A 27233-nucleotide genomic window follows, 5' to 3' on the forward strand; every position below is an offset into this window, starting at 1 on the left:
GGAGGTGGAGAGCTGGGAGGAATTAGATAAGCCAGAGAAGAAGTAGCTTCCTTGGGGAGTGGAAGTCCTTGGTTTTCAGCTCATTCTTTTTTGTTTTGTTTTGTTTTGTTTCATCATCCCTCCCCGCTTGGGTCCTGAGTCCCCAGGGCCTGAGGCAGCTGTTGGAGGTTTCTATGGTCTGGGAGGGTAGGGTAGGGAGGGGTATGATCTGTGGGGCTGAGGGGATGCATGGGGCGTGTTCGTGCTTGTGAGGAAACGGCACAGACTGAACTGAACTCGCAGGGACGGACAGCACAGCCAGGGCCTTGAACTGTTCTCAAGAGTTCCAAGCCAAGGAGCTGGGGGATGGGCAGTGGGCTGCTGCCTGGGTGCTCTGGGACTGGCAGCACCAGGGTTGTGGCAGATGGGGCTAATGCTGTGCTCCTGGGCTGGGGGGCGATTTACCTGGGGGGGAGGCTGAGGGGAGCTTAGGGTTTTGGGTGTCTCAGTCTTTCTGAGCAGCTGGGCCAGGCTTGGTGGTTTCTCTTGGGGACCAGGGAGGGGCAGAGAGCTGTCCCAACTCAGAAGCAGGAGGAGCATTTGGTCCTCAACTCACTTTCGATTTGCCCAAATCTCATCCTATTCAGTGAGTGTTCCTCAGATGCTTTTCTTTTAAAATTCAGGGCACTTCGCTGTTCTACTGAGGTTTATGAATGTTTAAAAACTGCTTTGCAGTCCCCAAAGTAATTTGACAAGTCTGACAGCTATTGATTAAAAACCTGAAATTATTCAGGCTGCAGGACAACTTAAGGGATTAGATGGAAAGTTTTTTGTTTCTTCTCTCTGTGCCCCTTGCCCCCTCCCCTTCCCCCCCCCCCCAAAAAAAAAGATGTGGGGAGGTAAATGTGTCCCTGAATGTTGTTTGAAAACTCCATTAAGCTGTAGAATTATACTGGAAAGGGTGGGGACAGGAGATGGGCAGGATGCTGAGGGATGCCTCTCCTGTTCAGGAGTCAGAACCAGCACCCCTCACATCCCTGGTCTCTCCCCAAGCCTGTGGTGCAAGTCAGCAACAGGCAGCAGTGAGGTATCGCCCAACACTACTACATGTGGTGGTGAGGCGGGGTGGTAGTGGTTAGTATCTGGCCCTTATGTTCACGGGGAGTTCACTTTGTGGGTAGCTCTGTGGGTGAGGAGACAGCAGCCTAGAGAGAGGAAGGAACTTGTTCGGGGCCATGTAGCAGGCCTGTGGGCCCCCCGTCACAGGCAGATCAAGGACGGGTGAGGACAGGACCCTTTCAGTGAGAGGGTTGGACCCCTGCTTAGGGCACAGGGCACAGGCTTGGCCCAGCATGAGGTAGGTACCGGTCCGTATGACAGAGGGTCATCAGGCTGTTAGGATCCCAGCTTTTACTTCTGGACCTTGTGGCCCGGCCAACCCACTTCTCTCTGGTGTCCTAAAGCTTCCTTCACCGAACCCTTTGGATTGACTAGGGTGTCGCCTCACAAGCCGGGGCTCATCAAACCTGTTTGAGTTCTGCTCCCCCTTCTGCTGGGGCAATGCCTCCTTTTGTGCAGGGCTGTTGGGAGAAGGCTGTGTGGCAACGTGTGTACCTTGGTGAGAACACCGGTCTCCGAGCTCAGCACGTAGTAGATGCTTGCTAAGTGGCTGAAGTCCATGCTGCCGCAGGTCAGTCATGCAGCATGTGTGGGGCACCCCGGGAATCGGGCCTCCCGCTGCCATAGCTGAAGCACGTGACAGCTGCCAGGGTGTGGCCCCTCCTTCTCCAGCTCAGCCCTGCGGTGTCGGGGAAGGACAGGCTCCTAGCTGGTAGGGTGGTAAAGTGAGGCAGGAGATCGGCACCTCCCAGCCCAGGGCTCAGTGTGAGTATGGTGGCGGGGTCACACTGGTTCTAGTGACTGCTGGGACTTGCCTCTTTGCCTCCGACCGGGAGAACCCTGGGTGGAAAGGGACCGTGCCTCCAGGGCCTGTCATCCCAGGAAGCCTTCCCAGGCTGGGCAGTGAACCTCCCTGCCTTTTAAGGACAGATTCTGTCTCCCCAGGGCCCTGGGGGCCATCAGGCGGCTGCATTCTTCTCCCCTCCCTTGGGACCCCAGCTGGGCCAGGAGTGAGCACTGGCCTCAGCAGCCGGTTCCCAGGCCAGCAGGGCAAGGCTGGGCCTGGGGAAGAGATGGCTCTGCTGGATGTTTGGGGCAGAGGGGCGGGGTGGGGTGTGGCCCTGTTTGTGTCCTGGCATTGACCCTGTTCTCCAGAGCCTCCCCTGCATTGTCTTAGTTGATGCTTATGGCAGCTCCGTGAGGAAGGTTGGTCAGTTCTCCCCACTTAGGGACAGGGAAACTGAGGCCTGGAGAGTTGAATGAGTTACAGGTACTCAAGGTTGTGTGTTTTATAGGGAATGGGACTTGATTTGCTCCTGCAGCTGGCCTCTCCTGCCTGTTCCCAGCTGCAGGTGTGCAGAGTGCGTGTTTACCCCACTGCCTGCCTGTTCCCTGCGCCAGCAGCCCCCAGCAGTGCAGGCGTCCCCTCCGCGGCATAGCTAAGCGAGCTCTCTCAGCTCCACTTGCACGCCTCCAGAGACAGGGTGCCCGCTCCCTCTCAAACCAAACCAGCCTGCCCATTTGAGGACAGTGTGACTGAGCTGGACTTGGCCTCTCCTGGCCCCAGCCCTGCCCTCTGGGGGCATGCACGGCAGCTCCCTCTGCCCCTTCGAGATTTGGAGGGAGATTCTGAACCTCTTCCTGTCCAGGCTCTCCAGCCCCACTCTCTACTTGCCCCACCCGTAGTGGGAACATCCTCCCCATAGGGCTTTTTAATTATCACAAGTTCTATTTTCAGGTCTCCTCCCTCCTTGAAATAATGGGGAATTTGCTAAACTTCTGTGTCACTAACCTTTTAAGAGGAAAAAAGGGATGGAGTTGAAAAACAGCTCGTGGGTTGGCTGGAAGGCTATCAGATAAGGCTGTGGCCCAGGAGCCAGGACAATGTCCCGTTGTTCCTGCTACCGGCCCTCACAATGAGCTGCTGTTGGGGCCTGGCTGTGTCTCCCACAGCGGCTCCGCCTGCACCCGTGTTGTGCCCACGTTTCTCGGCTCCTGGGCCCTGGGCACAGGCTACCCGACCCCAGCCAGCCCTGCAGCTCTTCCTCCCGACCTGGAATGAGTGGTCATGTTGAGCAGGTCAGCTGGCTGTGGGCCTTTCCCTGCGTGCCTGCCTGTGGGGAGGCTCGGCTCGGGCGGATGGTTAGGCCTGGAGTCTGCTGAACGGGGTTCAAATCCCACTCGGCCACTTGCCACCTGTGCGGTCTTGGGCAAGCCACCTGGCCCTTCTGAGGTGCGGTACCTTGGTCCTGACAGGTTGTCGTGAGAACAGGTGAGGAGGCAGGTTGGAAAGTGCTGTGGAGTGGGACTCTGCCACCCGGCCTGAGTGTGAGCTCTTGTATGTCTGAGAGACCAGGGACAGCGTTGTGGTGGCCACATTTGGCCTGGGCTTTGAAGACTGAGAAAGAAGGCTGTTCTGGGGCAGATGGTGGAGAGAAAGGTGGGACGGGTTCTGGAACCAGCATGGGCAAAGGCCCCCCAGAGGGAAGGAGTCCCGGCTGGCCAGGGATTCTCTGGGGAGGAGAGTCTAGGTTACTGGCCAGGGTATGTGTGAGTGCGTAGAGTTGTGGGGAGAGTTCAACCCCAGGTTGAAGCCCTGAGACTTGATTCTCTCTAGGCTGTGAGGGGAGAGCTGATATGGCCAGAGTGACATCATGTCAGGCAAAGGGGCCCGTCCAGTGGGAGGGGACTGCTGTGGTCTAGACAGGAAGACCAGTGGGGCTCCCCTCCTCTGCTGCCCCCCAAGGCCCTGACCAAGACAGCTCTCAGAGGCAGAGGAGGGCAGGGCAGGCCTCCCTCTCCTGTGGCCTTGGCTCCTGTCTGTGACCTGGGAATCCGGGCACCACCCCTTTCCCAGGATGTGTGAGGATTCCATGGCATGGAGCATGTGGGTAACTGAGCAGCTGGGCTAGTTTGAGGAGGGGCGACTGCAGGGGACACAAGGGCCTTTAGTCCCGGGGATGGGGATGGGCGGTTGAGGGTCTAGAGAATCAGCTGTGTCTTGGACAGTGTCAGAGGGGTAGGGCCATGGTAGTGGGGTGCAGCCAGAGTGGAGGATGAGCCCCTGACTTTGGGAGAGTTGGAGGGAGCTCCGCATACCTGGACAAAGCAACAGCCAGGTGATCCTTGGAGATTCTGTGTGAGCACCAGGGTGCTGCTCTTAGGAATTGGCCTTGAGCAGGCAGCTGCCCTGAAGACCAGTGCTCGGGCCATTTTGTCCCTTCTCCCACCACCAGGGTCTGAAGGCTCAGGGAAGGTTGTCCTCATGGCAGCTGACCTCCTATTCCCCCAGGCTTAGCTGACCTTGGCTGCTGGGGTGTTGTGGCCTTGGTCCAGGAACTCGGGGGCTCTGATTCTTGGTGCTGATCCAGACCCAGCCCTCCCCACAAGGAGCCCCCTGCCTGGCAAGGAGACAGCTCTGTGACAGGCCTCCCAGCACAGCCTAATGAACAAGGTGCTGGGGCCACATGCAAGGTCGCTGTCTGCCCCAGGAGTTTGAGAATGCGTCGTGGGAGATTGAGCACTGATGCTGGGTATTGAAGGTTGGGTAGGACAAGGGGACTTCTGGGCAGAGGGGGCTACAAGTGCCTAGAGGCCTGCCTGAGGGAATCATGACCCCTGGGGAAGAGGAGCCCAGGGGGAAGTGGAACAGGCAGGTGGATCCCAGCCAGCGGAGCTGCAGCCAAGCCCATGTGATCTTGCTGGGACATCCCCCCTCTTCATGACTCAAACGCCGGCGGTGGTGGGGGGAGGTGCCTCTCCCTGAAAAGCCTCTCTGTGGTGCTTCGGTGTGTGCTCATTATCCTCTATTTCCATTTGAGAGCAGAGTCCTTTCTCTTTCAGATAAGGAAAGGGCTCCCAGTGGGGTTGGGGTGTGGAGGTGACACCAGGAGGAAGCTGAGACCCTGGGCTGGTCACCTGTCTTCTCTGAGCAGGCCTCGGTGTCTCCCCTGTAAAGCCAGCATGAGGTCAGTATCCATCTCGCAGCCTTGTGAGGATCCAGCCAAGTGCTGTGTGTGATGTTTCCTGCGGGCACAGCCCCACAGCCCAGACATGAGACCAAGTTCTGTTGTAGCTGCAAGACCCGGCCTCTCTGAGCCCAGCGCAGTCACATTGCAGCCCTGGCAGGGTGGCTGTGAGAAGTAGCCCACACCTGGGCTGTGGGAGTGGCCTGCACGGCCAGGGCCCCCGTGCAAAGGCCTTGGCCCTCCTTGGTGCCATCTCACCGAGGACCGAGGCTCTGGTCTCTAGAGACCACAGGAGGTCACTGAGGGGTGCACAAGACTGAGCTGGGCACTGGGGAGGCCACACAGTGGGCGTGTTGGGCCACCGTCTCTCCCACCCCAGACTCTGGGCAACAGGGAAGGGCCTGACTCAGGAATGGGGAGGGGGGTGGCGCTGACCCCCTATACCATACAAGGCAGCTGTGGGCAGGGCCCCCAGACCTACCTGGGTCCCTTCCAGCAGGAGGCCTTGGGCAGATGAAGTGACTGTTGCTCCCTGAGCCCATCTTTCTAAATGGGTAGATGAATGCTCCTGGCAGAGTTGTGTGCAGTTGAAGTTTAAAAAGGGATGTGAATGTGACCAGCTGGGTGCCCTGGCGGAGTGGAGGTGGGCACCCACAACTTGGGCGGGAGCAAGGCAGAGGGCAGCACCTGCTCACCTCCTTTCCAAGCTTCTTGGGTAGGGAGACTGTGCCTGCTCTCTGTCCCCTTGGAGCCTGGGCAGTCTGCGGTGCTCTGCTCCCTCCCTCCCTCCCTCTCTCTCTCCCTCTCTGGATGGGCTTCCGGCCCAGCCTGGGAAGGCAGAGGCTGGAGGTGAGAAAGGAAGTGCCTCACAATGCTGGCCGGAGGCAGAGGCGGGCGGGGGAGGGGGCAGGGTGGAGTCCTGCCCGGGTGATTGATGGGGCAGGAGTCCCCCGTGTGAAGTGTTAGGGGTGCTGCAGGCCCGGGACAGGGCTGCCTGGCTTCCTGGAGGAGGTGGTTCTTAGGCCATGAGATGGGCCTGCTGGATCTGGAAAGTGACCAAGTGACCATTTTCCCTCCCTGAGCCCCACTTGTCTTAATCAGTCACCACCATGGGCACACTCACCTCTGCCAGGAGGTCCCACCCTGCAGGGTCACCACAGACCACCTCCCCTCTGGGCCCAAAGCACAGGCCCAGAGTTGATAAATAGGTACCCCTTTCTCTCCCCCACAATCCTTGTCGGGAGGAGGGGGCACAGGTAGACTCCAGGCTGAAGGAGGAGGGTATGTGTCTGCATATGAGTCACAGAGCGCAGGCCCCCTGGCCTTGTCCCACTGGTCAGAGCCTGGCCCTCTGCTCCTCTCCCAGAAGCACCTGGGAGATCTCGGAGTAGCCACTGAGCCTCCCTGGGCCTTGCCCCACTCCACCCCACCCCATTCCTCCTCTTCCCAGTGAGCTTGGGCTGTAGGGCTGGGTGTGGCCCGTGTTCCAGGTCCTCTCACTTAGAAAATCCCTGGGGGAGGTGGGAAGGGTCAGGGCTGCCCAGCTGTACAGGGATGCCTTTAGATACGACCTTCCCCAAACCCTCTGTTCAGTTTGGAAGTGTCCCAGTGGGGCTTGGTCCAGCTGGGGCATGTTTGTGGGGCAGGATGCTGGGGAGGGAAGAGGAGGGCCCTTAGCCACAGGTTCCAAGCTCTGGCTGCTTTGGGGTCTGGCCTCGGCCTGCTGGGCTCCTCGACTGTAGCACCAGGGCCCCCTTGGGTCTCCCTGGATAGACCGAATCCACTGAACATGCCTCCTTTCTCTCGCCAGCCGGCTAGTGCAAGTGCCCCAGGCAAGAGGCGGCCTGGCCTACCAGCTCCTCCCTGTGTACTTCCTGGGTGCCCGCTCCACCCACCCTGGCTCCCAGCATCTTACCTGCCAGGGTTTCCCGTGCTGGGCCAGAAAGCCGCCTGATCTCTACTTGCAGGCTGGGTTTTCAGCCCTAGACAGCAGACCTGGGGGCTCCGGGTCCCAGCCTTGGACCTGGCACCTGAGGTATGGAGCCCCGTTCTGAGAGGGAGGCCCAGGGTGGAACCTCAACTGAGGGAATGGCAGACCTGCCCGCATCATTGGTCAGTGCTGTGATGGGGAGGAGGCTGGGCCATTCAAGCAGGGCCTGGAGGGCTGGTCCCGGGAAGAAGCCTACCAGCACCTGTGGTGGAGTGGCCTGGCCTCAGTGCTTGTGTGTGAAATGCTGCCTCCCAGAGAGGGTGCTGGAGGGGCAGAGGCACCACGGCTGTGCGTGCCAGTGGCCCGGGGCCTCACGCGGGCCCTGCAAGGGGTTTGGATTGGTTCTAACCTGACTTCAGCCTGTCTCACAGCTTCCCTTTGGTCTGTCCATTCCCCTCGAGCTTTCAGCAGTCCTGCCCCAGGGCGCTGGCTCGGCTCCAGTGATCTGAGCCCTGCTCTGTGCCAGCTTTGTGCTGGGCATTGGGGAGCAGTTGCGGGGAGCCTGACCGAGCCTCTTGGGTTGAGCTGTGAGGTCCCCAAGAGCTGGGGTCCCAGTTCTAGCTCTTACTCCCATGAAGTGCCTAGCATGGGACTCCATGTCAGGGAGGGCTGTTGCCATGGAGGTGTCATGTGTAGGGGCTGGAGGGTGGCCTCTGGCAGCCTGGGCAGCCCTCTGGGCAGGGCCTGTCCAGCTCATCTCCGGGTTCCTGAGCCCACATGCAGTGGGCCTCAGCCCCCCTTACTGCTGGTGGTCTTGGAAGTGGGTTACAGGGTGTGTGCCCTGCAAGGAAGCATGTGGTGGTCCTGCCAGGCCTCGCTGACCTGAGGGAGGGTCTTTACTTGCCGAGACAGGGAGAGATGATGGACTGAGGCTTCGACCATTGGAAGCAGAGAGCTGAAGGGTGGAGGGTGTTGGGGAAGGAGGTCTGAGTGACCTAAGCCCAGGGTTTGGACTGTGGGGCTGAGCTGGGGGGAGGCCTGCCCAGCCTACATCCTGGAGTGGTCTTAGCAGGCCCGGCAGTGTCCGACTGGCTCTGGAAAGGGACGTTTACCTCTCAGAGGTGGGCTCTCCCCAGCACTGTGCAGGTACCTACTGAGGTGCTTTCCATGTAATGTGCTGAGGAAACTGAGGCTCAGAGAGGGGAAGTGACTTACCCAGGGCCACACAGCAGGTGAGCGATGGGCCCGGGTCCAAGGCCAGGTCTATCAGAACCAGTCCTGTTTCAGGCCCCATTTGGGCACCAGTTGGAGTCAACTAGCTCTGTTCTTTGTGCCTGTAAGGGGCCCAGTGACCCTGGCCTGCGCTCCTGGGCCTCAGAGTGTGGACTCTGTCCTGGCATCTCAGGTACTGTGCAGAAATGGCTGCACGCCTTCTGTTTTGAACCTCACGGTCCTCGTCTGTAAGAAGGGAGCAGCGGAGTTTCTGGGGCACTCCTGCCTCGCCCGATGCTGGTCGGTGGAGAAAGGGTTCTGTCAGCAGTGACATTCTGGACAAGTGTTGGGATGGAGTGACTGCTTCTGTCTTGGATGGGGACCAGGGCTGAGGGGAGGGGAGGTGGGGAAGGCTGCCTGTGTTGGGTCAGCTCTTCCCGTGGGTCTCGGGCTGCTGAGGAGCCAGGCACATCCCTGCCCTGCACCCAGTGCTGACTTTCCAGTACTGGGTGGTGCCTCATCCTCGCTGTCTGCTTCTGCAGGAGCTGAGTCCCTTACCCAGAGCCCTGCAGTGGGGAAAAGGGACCGGCCAGTCTGTGACTCCAGCCCTGCAATGCCCCTTCCCCCCAACTTTGCCTTAAGACAGAAAAGGCTATGGGAGTTGAGAGGAGTGAGTGCCTCCAGCTGAGAGGATGTCTGGGCAGGCTTCCTGGAGAAGGGAAGGGAGGGGACAGGACAGGCCCAGCCTGACGCACTCTGCTGCTGCCCTTCAGGTCCCATCTGATGCCGAGGCTGAAGGAGTCTCGCTCCCACGAGTCCCTGCTCAGCCCCAGCAGCGCGGTGGAGGCGCTGGACCTCAGCATGGAGGAGGAGGTGGTCATCAAGCCCGTGCACAGCAGCATCCTGGGCCAGGACTACTGCTTCGAGGTGCGTCCCACTGCGGGGGCAGGGCGGGCTCTGGGTCCTCTCCCGCTGAGGCCAGGGCTCCTCCAGACGCCCTCTGGAGTGCTCTGTAGCCTCTCTGGGGGCCGGGCTCTTGGGACTGTCAAAGCCTTTGGCTCCTAGGAGACCAAGTGGAGCTGAGAAATGAAGGGCTTCATTCCTGCTCTGTGGGCTCCTTGGAGACGGACTGGCACTGTCCCCCGTGCTGGCAGGTGCAAGAGGCTTGAGTGGGTGGAGGAGGTCAAGCCCCAGAGCCCCACTCGAGCCTGCTCGCCCCTCCTGCAAACTCCTCCAGTGCAGTGTGGGGCAGTGAGGAGTGTCCCCGCCTTTGAGTGATGAGAGCCAGACTTTGTCCTGCCCCAGCATTCTGTGTCCCAGGGTTTGAGAGCAGAGGGCCAGCCACCCAACCCAGCAGGGCTGTCACTGGAATCACCTGTCCAGTGCCCAACTATGGATGGGGACTCTGAAGTCCAGAGAGGGCAAGGTGATATCAGAGGTCATTCAACAAGCCTGAAGCTAAACCAGGACCAGGGTAACTAATGTCTCAGGTGTTCCTGGGAGTTCCTAATTGCTTCTCTAACTATTCATATTCTCTTCCCACCTCTGTTTCTGGGAAGCTTCCCACCGCCAACAATCTTGCATAATTAGGGAGCTTCCTGATAGAGGAGTGAGCCCGGGACTGGTGTGGCCACCTCCTGGCAACCCCAGCCCCAGAGAGGGAATGGAGTGGTGCCTGGCATCTGCCCCAGCCTTGTGCCCTCTGGGTGTCGGTTCTGGTTCAGGACTTCTGGTCCAGCTGGGCTCCTTCTGGGCTCTGACTTCTTTGCCTGGGGTTTGGATGGTGTCTGTCTACTTGTCTACAGAAGGGGGTGCTGTGGCTTGTGCAGGCCCTTGAATAAGGTTAGGTAAAGAGTCTGGTTTCCTTAGGTAGAGCATGCTGCTGGGGTAGCAGGAACAGCTTGGGCCAGGCTCCCTCGCCTGGAGGAGACCAGAGGATGATTAAGCTGGATGGTGAGGGGAGGGTAAGGGTTCCAGGTGGGAGGACCCCAGGACTCAGCACACGCAGATGGCCCAATTCTTATTTCTCTAGTCTGGCCCCAGATATGTTACGCTTCTCTGACCATCATTGGTGTCACTGTCACTTGGCAAAAGAGAAGCATCATCAGCAGGTGTCAGCTAAAAACTGAGGTGACCCTTGTGCCTACCTGTGGCTGTCCCCTAGGTGCCTCTGGCCCCACCGATGGAGGGAGACTGGGTTAAGCATTGCCCTCTGATTGGTGCTGGGGGCCATGCCTTCTTTATTCTATCTCTGAGAAAATGAGATTGGAGTCAGAAAGAGGCTTTCCTATGGACAGAGTGCACTGAGGCCGGGTTGAGGAGGCAGGACCAGGTGCCAGATGGCATGAGGCTGGGCCACCCTCCTGTCACTGTCTTGCTCTGGGACCGCAGGTCTCTGTGCAACGCCTGCAGACGTGAAATACAGGGGTCATTGAGTCTTGTTCTGCCTCCTCCCTGAGGGTGTGGTACAGACAGACCTGGCAGCCAAACCCCCCAAGCCCCAAATGTCCTCCATCATACTGCCTTGCTGCCTTCCCCGCCCCGTGACGCTGTCCTGCCTGCCCCCAACAGGTGACAACGTCGTCAGGAAGCAAGTGCTTCTCCTGCCGGTCAGCAGCCGAACGGGATAAGTGGATGGAGAACTTGCGGCGAGCGGTGCATCCCAACAAGGTAGGCCTGCGTCCCCCTCCCCAGAGCAGAGCGCAGACTCCTACGTGAGGGAGCCAAGGGAGGGGTCTCCAGTGCGGGCTGTGCCCGGGCAGGTGGTAGTGTTGGGCTCTGAGAGAGGCTGACTCCAGTGCCGGGGGCCTCTGTCTTTGAAGCTGCACACTGAGGAAGTGAGGAGGCTGGGCCGGAGAACTGAGTATTGGGCTTGTGGGTGCTGGTGTACCTCTGCCTTGGGACTCTTGGGCCCTCTTCCTCCAAGCTGATTCCTGCTCTTCCCTCCGATTTCACCTTAGCTGTCTGTCCCTCCTCCAGGCGAGCACCGCCAGCCCAGGCCGGTGCCCTCTTCTGTGTTCTCACCACCCCGGGCTTCTCCTGGCAGGTTCCTGGGACCCTGACTGTAATCGCCTGCTTCTGTGTCTGCCTCCTGGGTGACTCAGCCTGCGCTGAGCACTGGTCACCGTGACATCACTAAGGAAGGGCCTTAGCAATGGTCATGACCTCTGAAGTGACTTTGCAGACGAGCAAGCTGCATAAGAGCCAACATGCAGCTGCTGTGTGCCAAGCATTGTGCTGGCCTTGGACTTGCTCTCTACTCGGTTTTATTCCCATTTTATAGAACAGGGAATTGAGGCTTAGATTGTCACTTGCCCAAGGTCAGTGAGCTAGTATGAGGCAGAGCAGAGATCCAGCCTCGTGTCCATCAGTCTCCAGAGCTGTCCCTACCCCACCCCAGTCCTGTCAGTGCCCAGGCCCTCCCCACCACCTTCCAAGAGCTCCTCCCCACCCCGGGCTGGGCAGTGCGCAGGCGACCGGCCCCCTGGTCACCATGGCCCTTCTGTACGTGTGCAGGACAACAGCCGGCGTGTGGAGCACATCCTGAAGCTGTGGGTGATTGAGGCCAAGGACCTGCCGGCCAAGAAGAAGTACCTGTGCGAGCTGTGCCTGGACGACGTGCTGTACGCGCGCACCACGGGCAAGCTCAAGACCGACAACGTCTTTTGGGGCGAGCACTTCGAGTTCCACAACCTGCCGCCCCTGCGCACCGTCACCGTCCATCTGTACCGGGAGACTGACAAGAAGAAGAAGAAGGAGCGCAACAGCTACCTGGGCCTGGTCAGCCTGCCCGCCGCCTCGGTGGCCGGGCGGCAGTTCGTGGAGAAGTGGTACCCGGTGGTGACGCCCAACCCCAAAGGCGGCAAGGGCCCTGGGCCCATGATCCGCATCAAGGCGCGCTACCAGACCATCACCATCCTGCCCATGGAGATGTACAAGGAGTTCGCTGAGCACATCACCAACCACTACCTGGGGCTTTGTGCGGCCCTCGAGCCCATCCTCAGCGCCAAGACCAAGGAAGAGATGGCGTCGGCCCTGGTGCACATCCTGCAGAGCACAGGCAAGGTCAAGGTAGGTGTGTGGGCCTCAGGCGGGGCTCCCCACGTCACGTGGCTCTGTGGAAGTCTGGGTGACACCCTAGGTTACCTGCCAGTCCCCATGTCCACGTGATGAAGTTCAGCTCTGGTGGAGGCGCTGGTCACAGCACTGGTCTTGGGACCCTGAACCCAAGAGTTGCATCACGAAGGGGAGATTTTGCACTCCTCTGTTGTTGGAGCTGATGGCCAAGGCAGGTATGGAGCTGGTGGATGGAGGCAGTGAGGAAGTGAATTTAGGGACCTCCCCACTCCCCCAGGGTGCTGGCCTCTGAGGGTTGAGGGGAGCAGGCCATGTGGCCAGCCTCTGCCAGCACATGGGTCCCAGTGACCCAGTCACTCACATCCAGTGAGGTGTTGATTTTGGCAGATACCCCAGTAGGTGCCCACCAGGGTGCAGTCACTCTCCGAGCCCCAGCCTCCCCCTCCCTCCCAGGTTCATGCACAGGAGACATGCAGTCTCTGTCTTGACAGGCAGCCCACCGTGGCTGCAGCCTTCAGGAACAGGGCTTGTCTAAAGCCCCCAGCAGGCCCTGCTTCAGGGCTGGAGGAGCCCCGCTCTCCTCTCCACCTCCTTTCACCGGCCACTCCCTGCCAGGCCACGCCTCAGCCCCACCTGCCTGGTTTTGGAGACTAGTGGGCTCCTTCTGGAAGGCTCCCCAAGCCTACCGCCTGCAGACACAGTGGAGTGTGGTTCTTTAGGCCTCCAGGGCACACACCCGCCCCTTACCCTGCCCCTCCCTTGAGGGCGCTGCCTGAGGGGAATGCAGTGGAGAGGGGCCGGATGTGGATCCCATCCATGCTGCAAAAGGCCTCGCCCTCTGGACATGGTGTGGTTTGAGAGCCGAGTGGCCAGGTCAAGATCCTGAGCCCTCAGCCTGGGGTCAGGGGAGATGTGGGTTGGGGGCCGGGCCTCAGGTCCCCAGGCAGAGCCCAGGGTATATGGCTCCCTTGGACCCCTTTTCCTCTACTGTTCTCGGAAGGCCCTGGCCTCCTTCGGGCCCTTCAGAGCCCCTGCCTGTTGGGCTCGTGGTGTGTGACCAGTGCAGGACCAGGGAGAGGCACTTCTCCTTGTGGGCTCCCTGGGGACTGGGCACTCCATTTCCTCCATGTTGTTGGACCCCCTCCTTCCCCAACCTGCAGCCACCAACCTGACTGGGCAGGGCTGCATGGAGAGCCACGTCTGGCTGTGCTGTCCTTAATTTCCTGGCCAACACTGGGAGGGGTGCTGGAAACAGGCATTTGAAGTCCGGCCTCAGAGCAGGAGTGAGGGAGGCATCGAGGGCTCCGGCAGGGTCCTTTGAGGGCTGGACTGGCCTGACATGCTGATTCCACTCTGAAGTGACCTTTGCTCTTGAGGCTCACAGCTGAGATGAGAGGAGAATTGGGGTGCTCGTTGTGGAAGGAGGTGGAAGCCAGGGCTCCAGCCACCCCTCCCCCACCCCCCACAGGGGCCCTCCAAGGGGCCGGGGGAGCAGCAAGGGGAAGGGTAGAAAGTAACTCAGGCTGCTGGGGTGACGGACACCTGAGCTTTGAACACTTGGGGACTAACTTGTGAGATGCTTCTCACCAGAGCATCTGACGAGGGCCGTGTGAGAGGACATTTGGCACCTTCTGCTCCCTCCCCAGGCCCTGCTCTCCTGGCTGTGGCTTTTCACAGTTTGTTCCCACCGTGGGGCTGCAAGGGGCTTCTCCCTGGTGCCCCCACCCCCACCCCCACCCACTCAGTGGAACAAGAAGAACAGGGCCTGAGAAACAAGATACTTGGGCCAGATCTGGCCCAGGCAGCTGTGTGGCCTTGGACAGCTCACTTCCCTGTCCTGTGCCTGTTCCCCCTCATTGGGTCCTAGCCCTGAGGAGAGCCCCTCCTCATCCCTGCCGGGGCCTTACACCTGCCGCAGGATTTCAAGAAGGCCGTGGGGCATGAGCGGGGCTGTACATTCAGCACTCACCCTGCTTTTGTGTAGTCAGAGAAGGGGGCCCTAGATGTCACTTGTAGATCAGGAAGGTGTCTTCAGGCTGTGTGGTCCCCGGAGAGGCCAACTGCCGCTTCCCCCCAGTCCCTCCTGTCTCTCCGTTGGCCAGCTGGGTCTCCTGTGCCACTTGTGATTTCAGAGGGCCCCAAAGTTGTGCACACAGAAGCGGGGGATTTCCAGAGCTCCAGAAACCCTGGCCCACCCTGGCCCACGCTGGCCACTTTGCAGCCTCTGTGCTGGGTGGCCCCTGCCCTGACTGTTAACCCTCCCCTGAGTCTCCCACTTCCTGCCTCCTGCCTGTTCTCTCCCCCTCCCCCAAGTCACAAGGCTGGCTGTGGGCGTGGGGAGGCACAGGCCTAGGGGAGGGAGTTTCCACCTGGATGGGTGCAGTCAGGAGGGAAGGCGTGGGCACAGGCTCCCTCCTGGGGTCTTCCCGTGAAGCCGTGCGTGGGACTGCGAGGCTCATCGCTTAACAGCTGCCTTCCAGCTGCTCTCCAAGGAAGTCTGGGACCCACAGTAGTGAGGGGCTGCCACCCAGGTTTGCCAGGTGGGAGCGGTGCCCCCGCCTTCCTGCCCAAGCCAAGGTCCGTGCTCTAACCGACTAAGCACTGGCTCACTGCGTTCCAGGGCAGCTGGACCGCCTCTGCCTCTCTCTCATCCTTCCCTCTGAGGCTGCACAGAACGAGTCTGTCTGGTGCAGGGGACCCCATCAGAGTAACGGGGGAATGGTGGCAGCTGCTTATACAAGGGGGAGAGGGCAGCCCATCTGTCCTCTTTGGCACCAATGGCAGTGGGAGGGGGAGTTCTCCGGTCACCCAGCCAGGCCTGGGCATGGCTGAACAGGGAATTGAGTCCAGCGGGTCTGGCTGTGATGCGGAGGCTCATGGTTCCATGTAGCGTGCTCTTCCCTGATCCTGGACCCAGCTCTGATGTCGCCGGCACGAGGTATCTCCCCCGACCAGGCTGCCCTGCCCTACTACCCCGGCAGCTCCCAAGGGTGGGTGCCAGCAGCTTGGCAATGGGGCAGCCCCGAGGAGCAGGGGCTTCTCCTGGGGTTCTACCTGCCAGGCCCACTCAGGTCCACTCCCCTCACCTGCCTCCTCAGGACTTCCTGACGGACCTGATGATGTCAGAGGTGGACCGCTGTGGGGACAATGAGCACCTCATCTTCCGGGAGAACACACTGGCCACCAAGGCCATCGAGGAGTACCTCAAGCTGGTGGGCCAGAAGTACCTGCAGGACGCACTAGGTAGGGGGTGCAGGCCGGCAGCGGGCAGAGGGTGTGGTATGCCCGCCAGGTCCTCACTGCCCCTCCCTGCCCTCCCGGCTCCAGGTGAGTTCATCAAAGCTCTGTATGAATCGGATGAGAACTGTGAAGTGGACCCAAGCAAGTGCTCGGCCACTGACCTCCCTGAGCACCAGGGCAACCTCAAGATGTGCTGCGAGCTGGCCTTCTGCAAGATCATCAACTCCTACTGGTCAGTGCTGTCCTGCACGCCCTTCTTGGCCCCCCACCCTCTCTCCCATCCTCCTATGGCAGGGTGCCTACAGGGTGCTGGGCGCTGTGCTCGCCCACGTGTGCTTCACCCCATCCAGGCAGCCCAGCAAGGGAGCTCTGCTCCGTCATCCCTGACCTACCAACAGGAGAGCTGACGTCTAATCGGGAGGAGCACGTGACATGCCTGCAGCCTCACGCAACTCCAGTCTGGGATGGGAACCCACCTGCTGTCTGACCTCACTGAGTCTTGCTAGACTGCCAGGGCCCCGTCCTGGTTCTTTTTGGGCTCTCAGATGTAAGGAGCATTCCAGAGTAATGCAGGACATGGTGTGTGCAGTGTTGAAGCCTTCGGTGTGGCAGTCCACTGCACATGCTTGATAGTGGGCATCCTCTGTGCGCCTGGCAGGTGATGTCATAGGTGATGGGGCGGCACCAGGAGCCAGACTGACAGGGCCCTGCTCAGGCCTACCTGGGGCAGGTGGATGCTTCACCTGGGACTCTTTACCTGTCCACAGGAGCTGATGCTCACATCACAGGCTTGTGATCGGACCCAGCAGGGGCTTGTGTGGGTGCCTGGACATCAGGCAGGCCTCCTGCTGGGACTGTAGAGAACAAAGGAGAAGGGTTGGTCTTCAAACAGAACAGAGGTCTGCAGGCTCCTGGCAGCCCCTGAAAGGAGCAGGGGTGAGCAGAGCAGGTGCTAATGCAGGACTGCAGTCGGGGCCAGAATCAGTCCAGAGCCACTTCCTGCAAGGCTGATGTGCCAGGCATGTGCCTGCTCCTGGGGCACATGGGTCTGGGGGCAAGTGACCTGGTGCCGAGCACAGCTCCATTACAGGTGGCTTGCGGGACTGTGTGGGGCCAGTCCCTGAGCAGTGGGTCTATTTTTACACTAGAGGAGCTGCCCAAATTTGCTCCAGCTCAGGCCTGCGTCCTCCCCATCTCAGTTGCTCTCCTGACCCTGTTCCCACCCCCTCCCCCAGATATACCTTTCTCCTTTCTTTGGTCATATTATTTCCCCTCCTGCTTTAAGGCCTGTATCTGGCTCCCATTTGTGGTCCTCCTTCAGCTCACCCCTCCTGGGCACTCTGTCACAGCTCTGGTCCCATCAGAGTGGGATGCCTGTGTCCAAGTCCATTTCCTGCACACACCGTGAAAACCCTGGGGCAGATGCACTAGCTCAGGGCTGGGCACTCAGAAAGGCAGATGCACTAGCTCAGGGCTGGGCACTCAGAAGGGCCTGGGAGTGTTTTGCTGCTCCCGAAGGACAGGCAGACACAGGCTGCTAGGGGAGTGGCATCCTCTGGTGGGGGCAGAGCCAATGGGGTGGGCGCTCCCTGCCCAGGTCCCTCTGCCCCAGGGTTGCACAAGGTGCTCACCTGGGGCCCACCTGGCCCCTTGGGCTGAGCCAAAAATGACCCCCGGCTCCAGGGGAAGAGGGGCAGCCAGAGTGCCTGAACTCTGGAGCACACTTACCACCCTAGGGCTAGCCTTTGTTTTCACCCTCTGCCCCGCTGCTCCCAGGGCGGGCCGGGTGTGGAACGCAGGGAAACATGTCCACAGACAATGAATTTCCATTTCCTCTTTCTGGCATTTGTAGAAGCCCAGAGGCACCTCTCAGTTCTGAGCAAGGCCGTGGATAGATGTTATCACTCAGCACCTACCCCCTGCCCAGTCCTGTGCCAGGCACTTCGGGGGCCAAGACTAAAGGTCACCTGCCTTCACTTCCTCTCCAGCCATGTCCTTGTTGGTTTAGCCCCATTCACTACCAGAGCCTGCTGAGCTGGGTGCTGGGCTTGTTGGGCAAAAGCTTTTCAAGTTGCTCAAGGCCTCTTAAGGCCATGAGATGGCTCTGTGAGCTCAGCAGGGCAGGCCTTGTTCTCAGTGTGAGAGTGAGGAGACCGAAGCCCCGGGAGGGCCAGGCCCTGCGTCAGAGCACCCTGGGCTAGTGAGAGAGCCAGGGGTAGACTGGGTCCAGGGAACACACATCTTCTAGTGAAAAGATTGGAAGGCCACTTAAAGGGTCTCACTGTGGCCGGGTGGGGATGCCTAGTGGAGAGAGCCCCCAGCCGGTGCTAGGCCCCCTGCCCACACTCAATCGTGGCTGCCTGGGGAGGTCGCTGCCTCCCCATCTAGAAAGTGGGGAGCTGTGTTCTCACTCAAGGTCAAGATACTCCCATCTTCTTGATCATGCCCAGCTCTGCTGAAGCCCCCTAGGGCGTCCCTGCTGCTTCCGCTAGCTGAGCACGCGCTCTGTGCCTGCACTGTGCTGTCCCTGTGCCCCTGCGCTCTGCATGGTGGATGGCGGAGTGATGGGCTCAGAGGACTCAGGCGGCGGGTGGAGCAGCGCTGGAACTTGGCTCCCTTGGACCTGGGACCAGGTCTCTGCTCTGCCCCCTGCTTGACCTTTGGGCCCACCCTCGCCTGTCCCTGCACAGCGTCTTCCCACGGGAGCTGAAGGAGGTGTTCGCCTCGTGGCGGCAGGAGTGCAGCAGCCGGGGCCGGCCGGACATCAGCGAGCGGCTCATCAGTGCCTCCCTGTTTCTGCGCTTCCTCTGCCCGGCCATCATGTCGCCCTCACTCTTCAACCTGCTGCAGGAATACCCCGACGACCGCACTGCCCGCACCCTCACCCTCATTGCCAAGGTCACCCAGAACCTGGCCAACTTTGCCAAGTGAGTGCCACGTCGCCCGACGGACAGAGTCAGGGCGCAGGCTGGAGCCCGTGGTAGGGGTCTGTCCCCTAGCTGGGCTGTGCCACAGCCCCTGCTTCAGCCCCCGCCATCCTCAGGCCTTCCCCTCCCTCCCCCTTTCCTTTCTTAAGAGTAAAATCTCCACACCCCATCCTCTCCCTACTGAAAGTACTTGCCATTTTGCTGTTTCTTTAATTTTCAGAGGTGAGAACACAAGATATTTTTTCCTTCTGCTTCTTTGAGTTAACATTTTATCATAAGGACTCTCCCATGTACTTAACATTCATAAGCTTCATTTTGAAATGAATGACTAATATGCCTCCGAGGGAGCAGGGCCCATGTCTCCTTACCCTGTCCCCTGTGCTGGACACTTAGATGGTTTCAGACCATCCTTGTCTAATGCTGCCAAGGCCATCTTTGCTCCTGAAGCACTTTAGTGTTCTCGCTGTACCTCGGCCGAGCAGGTGGAAACAGAAGGGCTGGGTCATCTAGCGCTCTCACCAGGTGTGGATGGAGCCCCCCTCCAGGTCTTCTCTGTGCTGGGCTGTGAATCACGCCTGGTCCCTACCCTCTTCAGCAGGGGACAGAGCTGTGGTAGAGATGTGCATGGCCTCGTAGGAGGGCCCTAAGCTTGTGGGGAGAGGAGAGAAACTTCCTGAAAGACGTGCTTCCCCAGCTGTGTGTCAGGGTGAAAGGCAGCCGGAGCAACTGCGGGGCAGGGCCGGGGGGCTGCGTGCTGGAGGGAGGGACCAGGCGCTGTGAGCTTCCTCAGTCATCCAGTGCCAGGCTGGGGAAGTGGGAGATGAGACCCAAGAGGACAGCAGGGACTTGGAAGCCAGACAGGGCAGTGGGAGCCGCCAAAGGGCTATGAGCAGGAGAGAGGGTGGCCCTTATCCGTCTGGGTCCTGAAAAGTTCAGCCTGACAGCAGTGGTGCAGGAGGGGTGGAAGGGATCAGGACTGGCAGCCAAGACTGGGAGGAGAGCAGAGCTATGGTTCCCATAAGAAAAAAGTGGTGGAAGCATTGGCTCAGGAAGGTGGTGGCACGGGGGGGCAGTGGCTACAAGGTCAGCAGGTGTTGAGAAGATAAAGTCAGCAGGTCTGCCAGTTGTGAGAAGGGAGAGGGAGGAACTGACCACGGCCAGGCTTCCGGCTCAGCTCTCTGCTGGATGGTAGTGTCTCCACTTGGGATAGGGAGCCTAGGAGGAGGGCAGGGGTTCGGGGTGATGGGGATGACTGCACACCTGGCTGAGCTGAGGATGAAGGGAGGTGCCTGTGGATGTACATGTCTGAAAGTCAGCAGATAGACCTGGCCGAGGGTAGACTGAGTCATCTGTGCACCAGGCCATTGACACTGAAGGAAAAGAGGAAGGAGACTGTGACCGGCAGTGAATGGGTAGTGAGGTCCAGGAAGGCTGTCTAGACTTAGTCGTGAGGAAACAGGGCCCCGAGTCAGAATGGATTGGGAGGCAGCCAAGGTGGGCAAGGAGGGATGGGAGGTGAGGGGGTCTCGGAAGGAGGGGCTCCTCGGTGGCACCTGGGCACTTACCCAGTGTGCTCCATCTCCAGGTTTGGCAGCAAGGAGGAGTACATGTCGTTCATGAACCAGTTCCTGGAGCACGAGTGGACCAACATGCAGCGCTTCCTGCTGGAAATCTCCAACCCTGAGACCATCTCCAACACGGCCGGCTTCGAGGGCTACATCGACCTGGGCCGCGAGCTCTCCAGCCTGCACTCGCTGCTCTGGGAGGCCGTCAGCCAGCTGGAGCAGGTGCCTGTCCGCACTGGGCCGCAATGGGGCAGAGGGCGGGCCGAAGGCCACTGCAGAGCTCGAGGCTACTCCTCCCCCCAGAGTAACCTGGAGGTCGAAGTGTTCGCCTGCAGGGTGTGGGTCAGCAGCCCTGCCCAGGCAGCAGAGCCAGAGGGTCCGGCCCAGGCCCTGTCAACATGCACTGGGGATCTCGGGCCCCGTTTCCTCAGTGAGGGTGCCACGTCCACTCGCTGGCACCTGCCGGGGGAGCCTGCTCCGTGTACCGAGGCTTTGGCTGTGCCTCCCACACACTGGTGTTGAGTAGATGGAGTCCCTGTATGAAGGTGTGCTCCCTACCCATGAGAAATGTGATCAGGTTTAGCCATTTCTCCAAAAACATCTTTGCTATGGGTTTTGATGCCACTGATATGGAAAAGATAGATTCTGAAGATGCTGTACCTCCATGTGTCAGGCGGGAAGCTACAAACCTTTCCATCTGATGCCCTTGACCATCAGTTGAAATGGTTATTCCCTAGGCACCTCTGACATTGCTGCAGCCACCAGGAGTGCAGCGTCCGTGGCCTGGGGTTCCACTGCCTCCAGCAGCCCTAGCCCACACAGCGAGCAGCTTCTCGGCAGCCAGGGCTGAGCCAGCCAGGATCCACTTCCAGAGCATGTTGCTTTCCAGGGCTCTGGGAGACCATCTCACAGAAGTAGCTACTGCTGAACCAGAGCTGGAGGGCCTCCCTGCTCGTGGCGATCCCTGGAGGTGACCCCTCAGGGCGCTGTGGTGTGCAGTCTTCTAGATAGATCTGTGCATGTGTTAAGTACACACACAGGCAGAGTTGTTTCCTTTTTAAAGTGAGAGCTGACCGTGCACTGCAGAGCGTGCTTCTCACTCCCTCTGTCGTGGGCATCTTTCTACAGTGGTACCTGCTGCACTGCCACTGAGACCTTTCTGATGGCCACGGACCGTTCCATCACATGACTGCATTGTTATTTCACTGGCCTCTCAGATTAGTCCCAGCTTTTCACTACAAGCAGACTCGCAGTCCTTTCTACTCACTTATATCCGTAGGCTGCGAGAGACCCAGGAGGAAGAAATGGAAATGAGGGCCAAGGCCCTCTCTTCCTCCACTGCTGCCAGCGCCAGTCACTCTACTGCCACCACTTACTGAGTCCCTGTGCCGGTCATTGTCCTCTGTATCTGCGCAGCCAGGCAGGGAGTACCGAAGACGGTCAGCAGCTGTCACAGCTAACAGAGTTGTAGCAGGATTTAAAATTGAGCTGTTTGCCACTCACATCTCTTCTCTGTTGACTACCCGAGTTTTCACGCTTTCTTTTTGCACAAAGCCCTGGGTGGGAGCTGGTGCATGAGCAGGTGCAGGCTGAGTCCCCTACCCTCAGCCTGGAGCCCTTAGCATTGTCCGTCTCAACTAAGACAGTGTGTTTCAGATGCCCAGGTGCCACCCTCTGTGTGACCAGTCACCTGTTACTCATCTGATAGGCGTGTGGTGGTGCCTGCTCTGTACCTGGGCCATCACCACTGGGGCTCTGGTGTTGAAGTGGGTCAGGCCCCAGCCCACCCTGTGGAGAAGGTGACGTGGGACAGGGCTGTCCCAGAAGCCTCTCAGATGGGAAGGTGCAGGTGGGGAAATTCGGGGATTCCTTGTGGGCTTCTCTTTCTGCGGGGGCACCGAGGTAGGATGAACTAGGGTGAGAGGCTGGAGCTAGGTCAGCGTTTCTCCTATGGGCTTCACCCTGTCTCACAAATATCCAGGGAGCTGGTAAAAATGTAATTTGCGATTTCTGGGCTCCTTCCCCCCTCCCAGACCTGTTGGATCTGACTGCAGGGGAGGGCGGCCTGCATTTCTGACCAGCTCCTTAGCAGTTCTGAACATAGTGACTGCAGTGCACTTGTCCTCCCCAGGTGGCCCCAGTGGGTCACACCTGCCTCTTGCTGTGTCTTTGCAGAGCATTGTATCCAAACTGGGGCCTCTGCCTCGAATCCTGAGGGACGTTCACACGGCACTGAGCACCCCAGGGAGTGGACAGCTTGCAGGGACCAACGACTTGGCCTCCACACCTGGCTCTGGCAGCAGCAGCATCTCAGCTGGGCTGCAGAAGATGGTGATCGAGAACGATCTCTCTGGGTAAGAGCTGCTCGGCACGCTGGGTGTTGTGGGGTACACGTGGAGGCAAGGTGCAGCCCACCTGCAGTCTCATTTGGAGAAGAAGCCTACACAGGTGTCTATAAACAAGCTGAGGGAGACTCGTGTTTTATAGGCAGGTGGTCAACTTCTGTTTGGGAAATGTCAGGGGAGGCTCTCTGGTGGAGGTGGTGCTATAGTTCTGAGCTTTTTAGGAAAAGTAACATTCCCATTGGTGGAAAAGGCATTCTAGGTAGAGGGACTAGTACAGACAAAGGACTGGAGAAAGGTAACATCTTTTGATGAAGAACAGTTACAACACCTCCACATCACTGGGTGGTGTTAAAAATACTTGTTTTCTGGTATCTCCTGGACCTGAATCAGAATCTCCAGAAGCGGTGCTCCAGGGTGTCTGTTTTCAAGAGGGGCTCAGGTAACTGCAAGGCTTAGAGGCTGGGAGCCTGGGAAAACTAGAGAGGTGCTGAGGTCCAGCCCTAGGACGAGTGGCCTGTAAATAAAACACACCCCTCCACAGTGGAGGGGGAGGTGAAGTGTTCTCGAGTGTTGACATCAAAAAGAGGGCATTCCTTTGAAAACCTTGGCATTTGTATTGAACTGTTTACGCCCCGTTCCTATACTTCCCCCCCTTACCGGGGCCGTCTTGGAGCAGCTGGTGAGGATGAGGCTGGAGCAGCAGAGTTGGGAGCTGTCTCGTTCTGAGGTGGTGGCAGCAGCAAGAGGCTTTTAGCAGGCTAGGACATTGCGATCAAGGACTGGGGGGTGTGGTGTGTGGGACTGGAGGCCCAGGAGGAGGCCGGAGGTGCAGAGATCTTGATGCTCCTTCCAGGGTCCTCCTGAATCTTGAGGGGCCATTCATTCAACCTGCCGAGTGAGGCAGAGCAAGGGTTCAGGTGGGAACACACACTTTGGCCAAGAGGTGGCCGGGCACATGGGTTCTTGGGAGACCTGACCTTGCCGTCTGGCTGGATAGCCAAGGCCCATGGCTGGTCAGCTTTCTCCTGGCTCTGTCTGCTGCCCTTGTCCACTTCTTCTAGGCCCACAAGTACTGTGGCTGTGAGTGGCCACGGCCTGCCCTGCCTGAGTCCCATCACTTGGGGCTTGGCACTTCCTCTCCATCCCAGGCTAAGCCAACTCCATTCCAAGCCCCTGTGGAACCCCCAGGTTCTTGCTATCTCCAGCCCAGAGCCCTGTTCACCCCCCTACATCCTTATTCCCAAAGCCCAACTGGCCCCACCACTCTGCCTTCTTCCGGGAAGGGACCAGAGAGAGGCTGAGGGACTCGGGGAGAGAATGGCCTGCCACTGCAGGTGCAGACCCTCCCCTCCTGAGTCACACCTTGAGAATCCTCCTCTGATTCCTTGTTTTTGCCGGAAACACCAGCCCCCGCCTGCCAGTCAGACAAGAGGTGGCAGCAGGAGGCTGCAGAGGAGGCTTCTCTCTGTGCAGGCCCCCACTTAGGTTATCAGTCTGATTAGGAACAAGAGGGAAGAGGCAAAGGGAGCCCCCGCGGCTTTGAAGTCGGAGTTCTCAGTGCAGGGCCCTTGGATAGCAGAGAGCCAGTGCGTTGTGGGTTTGGGTTTAGCTAAGGGAAATTTTCCAGAATACTCCACACCCCAGAACCCACTGTCCCGAGGTGCAGCTGAGCAGAGAGAGGGCCTGCAGGGCAGCCTGGCCTGACGCTGGCATTGCGGGCCCCTGGTGCAGAGGACTGTGTGGGAGCAGCCATCGCGGCCCCTTAGCCCTCGTGGTGGCTTCTGCCAGGGTCAGCTGCCAGCCTGTGGTTTGGCTTTGCAGCTGGGCTGCTGTTCCTGGGACTCTCCCATTCTTGCTGCCCCGCCCTCCCCTCCCTTGCCTCCCCTCCCCTGCCTTCCCTCTCCTCCCCGCCCTGGCTCAGGCCGTGGGCAGCAGGTTGGCGGGGCTCTCGGTTGGGACCCGCCTCGGCCGCATTCACAGTTCTTCTCTCCCCCTTCTTTCCCTGTGTGTGCTTGTCTCCCTGCAGTCTGATAGATTTCACCCGGTTACCGTCTCCAACCCCCGAAAACAAGGACTTGTTTTTTGTCACAAGGTCCTCCGGGGTCCAGCCCTCACCTGCCCGCAGCTCGAGTTACTCGGAAGCCAACGAGCCTGATCTTCAGATGGCCAACGGTGGCAAGAGTCTGTCCATGGTGGACCTCCAAGACGCCCGCACACTGGACGGAGAGGCGGGCTCCCCGGCGGGCACTGATGCCCTCGCCACTGACGGGCAGGCACCTACCACTCAGCTGGTGGCTGGGTGGCCGGCCCGGGCAGCTCCGGTGAGCCTGGCAGGGCTGGCCACGGTGCGGCGGGCAGGCCAGACGCCGACCACACCAGGCACCTCAGAGGGCGCGCCGGGCCGGCCCCAGCTCTTGGCACCGCTCTCCTTCCAGAACCCTGTGTACCAGATGGCGGCCGGCCTGCCGCTGTCTCCTCGCGGCCTCGGCGACTCGGGCTCTGAGGGCCACAGCTCCTTGAGCTCCCACAGCAACAGCGAGGAGCTGGCGGCTGCCGCCAAGCTGGGAAGTTTCAGCAGTGCCGCCGAAGAGCTGGGGCGGCGCCCCGGGGAGCTGGCGCGGCGGCAGATGTCGCTGACTGAGAAGGGCGGGCAGCCCACAGTGCCCCGCCAGAACAGCGCCGGCCCCCAACGGAGGATCGACCAGCCGCCGCCCCCACCCCCGCCGCCACCTCCTGCCCCCCGCGGCCGGACGCCACCCACCCTACTGAGCACCCTGCAGTACCCGCGGCCCTCAAGCGGGACCCTGGCGTCGGCCTCGCCCGACTGGGCTGGCCCTGGAGCTCGGCTGCGGCAGCAGTCCTCCTCCTCCAAGGGCGACAGCCCGGAGCTGAAGCCTCGTGTAGTGCACAAGCAGGTCAGTGCCGTCGGTTGGAGGGCATGCCCAGCTCTCTTGCCTGGGGGGCGGTCTTACCCCGTGTCGTGCTGCTCCTCCTGGTCATGTCACCTCCACCCGCAGTCAGCCGCCATCCCATGCTGAATGATGCCACATTCGGCCCCATCCCACCACCCTGCCCTACCCTGCACATCACCACCCCCTCCCCTAGGCTCCACGGGCCCCTACCTAAGTCTTGCAAATGAGGGCACTGTAGCCTGGGGGACCCTCTGCCAGTTCCCTCAGAGACAGCTGGGGTCAGGGAGGAAGAAGGAGGGGTCCATCCACCTCCAGTTCCAAGCCTGTTGAAGCCCGACCCAGAATAAGAGTTGACATGGCCCCCAGGAACCCCTCCCTGCTCTGAGCTGGTCTCCGGGGCTTTCCATGCAGTAGGGAAAACAGATATGCTTTGGGTTGGGCACCTGACCTACCAGGCCAAGCTCACTGGCTCTCACCTGGGCAACAGAGAGCCACGCTCAGGAGGCCGCCTGGGCTGTTAGCTTCAGGTTGCCATCTAGGAGTTGGGAGTTCCCTGGGCCAGGGGCTGCGTCCAAGGTGCCTAGTCAGCTGAAGCTCCCCTCTGAGCCACTCGCCCCCATGGCTCACCCGGGACCCCTCCCAGCCCTCCGTCCAGCCCCTCACAGCTGTGTTTCATCGCAGGGCCCTTCACCCGTGAGCCCCAATGCCCTGGACCGCACGGCCGCCTGGCTCTTGACCATGAACGCGCAGTTGTTAGAAGACGAGGGCCTGGGCCCTGACCCCCCCCACAGGGATAGGCTAAGGAGTAAGGACGAGCTCAGCCAAGCAGAAAAGGTAAAGCCGGACCCTGGCAGCTCCGGGTAGGGCGGGCTGCCTCCCCGCGGTGGCTGGCGGGATTCTGCCCGCTGGAGCCCTGAATACGGAGCCCTCCTTGTTCTCACAAATGGCCAGTCCCTTCTCAACCCCCTGGTCCCACATGAGGACAGCAGTCAGTGGAATTTGGAGGATTTAGCTTAAACCTGAGGTATCTATGTGGGCTGCACGGAGACTCACCTAGAAATTGTACTGAATCCAGACTCAGGAGGCATCTTCTCTAAATGACTGGGCAGCCGAGCTTCTGAGAATCTAAGACTTGAGAATCTAGGACTTGGGGGCCTAGGATGCCAAAAAAGTGCATGGAGACCTTTGGGGGAGCCTTATGCACAAAGAGGCAGAGATGTGGGTTCATAAGACAGTGGGGAGAGGCTCCCCAGCCAGGCTCTTCCACTCCACGATTGTGCCGACCCATGGCCTGGCTCTCTCCCAGTCCCCATTTCTGCAGGGTCTGGGGCAGAAACCCAGGGAGGGGTGATGTCGGGTTGCTACTGAGGTATTCTCTTCCTTTCAGGGGAAAAATATTGGCCCTAAAACATCTACATCCCACCCCATCACACATCTAGCATTTGGTGGGCAGCAGGGTAAGCCAGTTCTCCAGAATTATTTTAGTTACTGTGGCAGCTGCCCTGGGTCCACATCTGGTCCTGATCTCCTGGAGGCCAAAACCCAGGTTGATGCTGGACCCAGGCTGAGGCCCCCCGCTTACCGTGGGTGCCCTCGCCCTCCTTGGCCCCAGGAAAGCCTGTAGCAGCCTTTCAGGCGAGGGCACGGAGGTCAGGGGTCTGCACTCCCTCTCCCTGGCCTGGGGCAAGGTCCATGTCCATGCTGCTTTCCGCCGCCTCCACCATCCCCTTGGTGCACTGCATCCACCTGCTTTCACCATTATTATGTGAAGGGGACCAGGGGACAGGGAGCACAGTGCCCCAAGAGCCAGCGTTTGGGGAGCAAAGAGGGCCAGTCTCACCCCAGGCTCTGTGCCTTTCTGAGACCACGTTCCCCTCTGTGGATTGCAAGGTTTGCCCGAAAGATTTCAAGGGTTAGGCAGCCGGAGTGTCCTCTTTCCTAGGCCAGATGAGCTGCTGC

The 27233-nt window shown here is 59.8% G+C and overlaps 1 protein-coding gene across 9 annotated transcripts in view; it reads left to right on the forward strand.

Annotated features, from left to right (window-relative positions):
* DAB2IP (DAB2 interacting protein) overlaps nucleotides 1-27233 on the forward strand; it is a 189917-nt gene that overhangs the window by 152933 nt on the left and 9751 nt on the right. For 8 of the 9 annotated variants that reach the window (XM_074362157.1, XM_074362155.1, XM_074362159.1 and 5 more), the window contains 10 exons: nucleotides 8982-9135; nucleotides 10780-10878; nucleotides 11725-12279; nucleotides 15384-15528; nucleotides 15613-15757; nucleotides 18216-18452; nucleotides 20038-20239; nucleotides 22193-22371; nucleotides 24389-25277; nucleotides 25956-26108. In XM_074362157.1, coding sequence (XP_074218258.1) covers nucleotides 8982-9135; nucleotides 10780-10878; nucleotides 11725-12279; nucleotides 15384-15528; nucleotides 15613-15757; nucleotides 18216-18452; nucleotides 20038-20239; nucleotides 22193-22371; nucleotides 24389-25277; nucleotides 25956-26108 — 2758 coding nt within the window. The remainder of the gene's footprint in view (nucleotides 1-8981; nucleotides 9136-10779; nucleotides 10879-11724; nucleotides 12280-15383; nucleotides 15529-15612; nucleotides 15758-18215; nucleotides 18453-20037; nucleotides 20240-22192; nucleotides 22372-24388; nucleotides 25278-25955; nucleotides 26109-27233) is intronic. The other variant, XM_074362156.1, reaches the window with a different exon arrangement.

This window comes from Camelus bactrianus, chromosome 4 (assembly GCF_048773025.1).
Source record: "Camelus bactrianus isolate YW-2024 breed Bactrian camel chromosome 4, ASM4877302v1, whole genome shotgun sequence".
Classification (NCBI taxonomy): Eukaryota; Metazoa; Chordata; class Mammalia; order Artiodactyla; family Camelidae; genus Camelus; species Camelus bactrianus.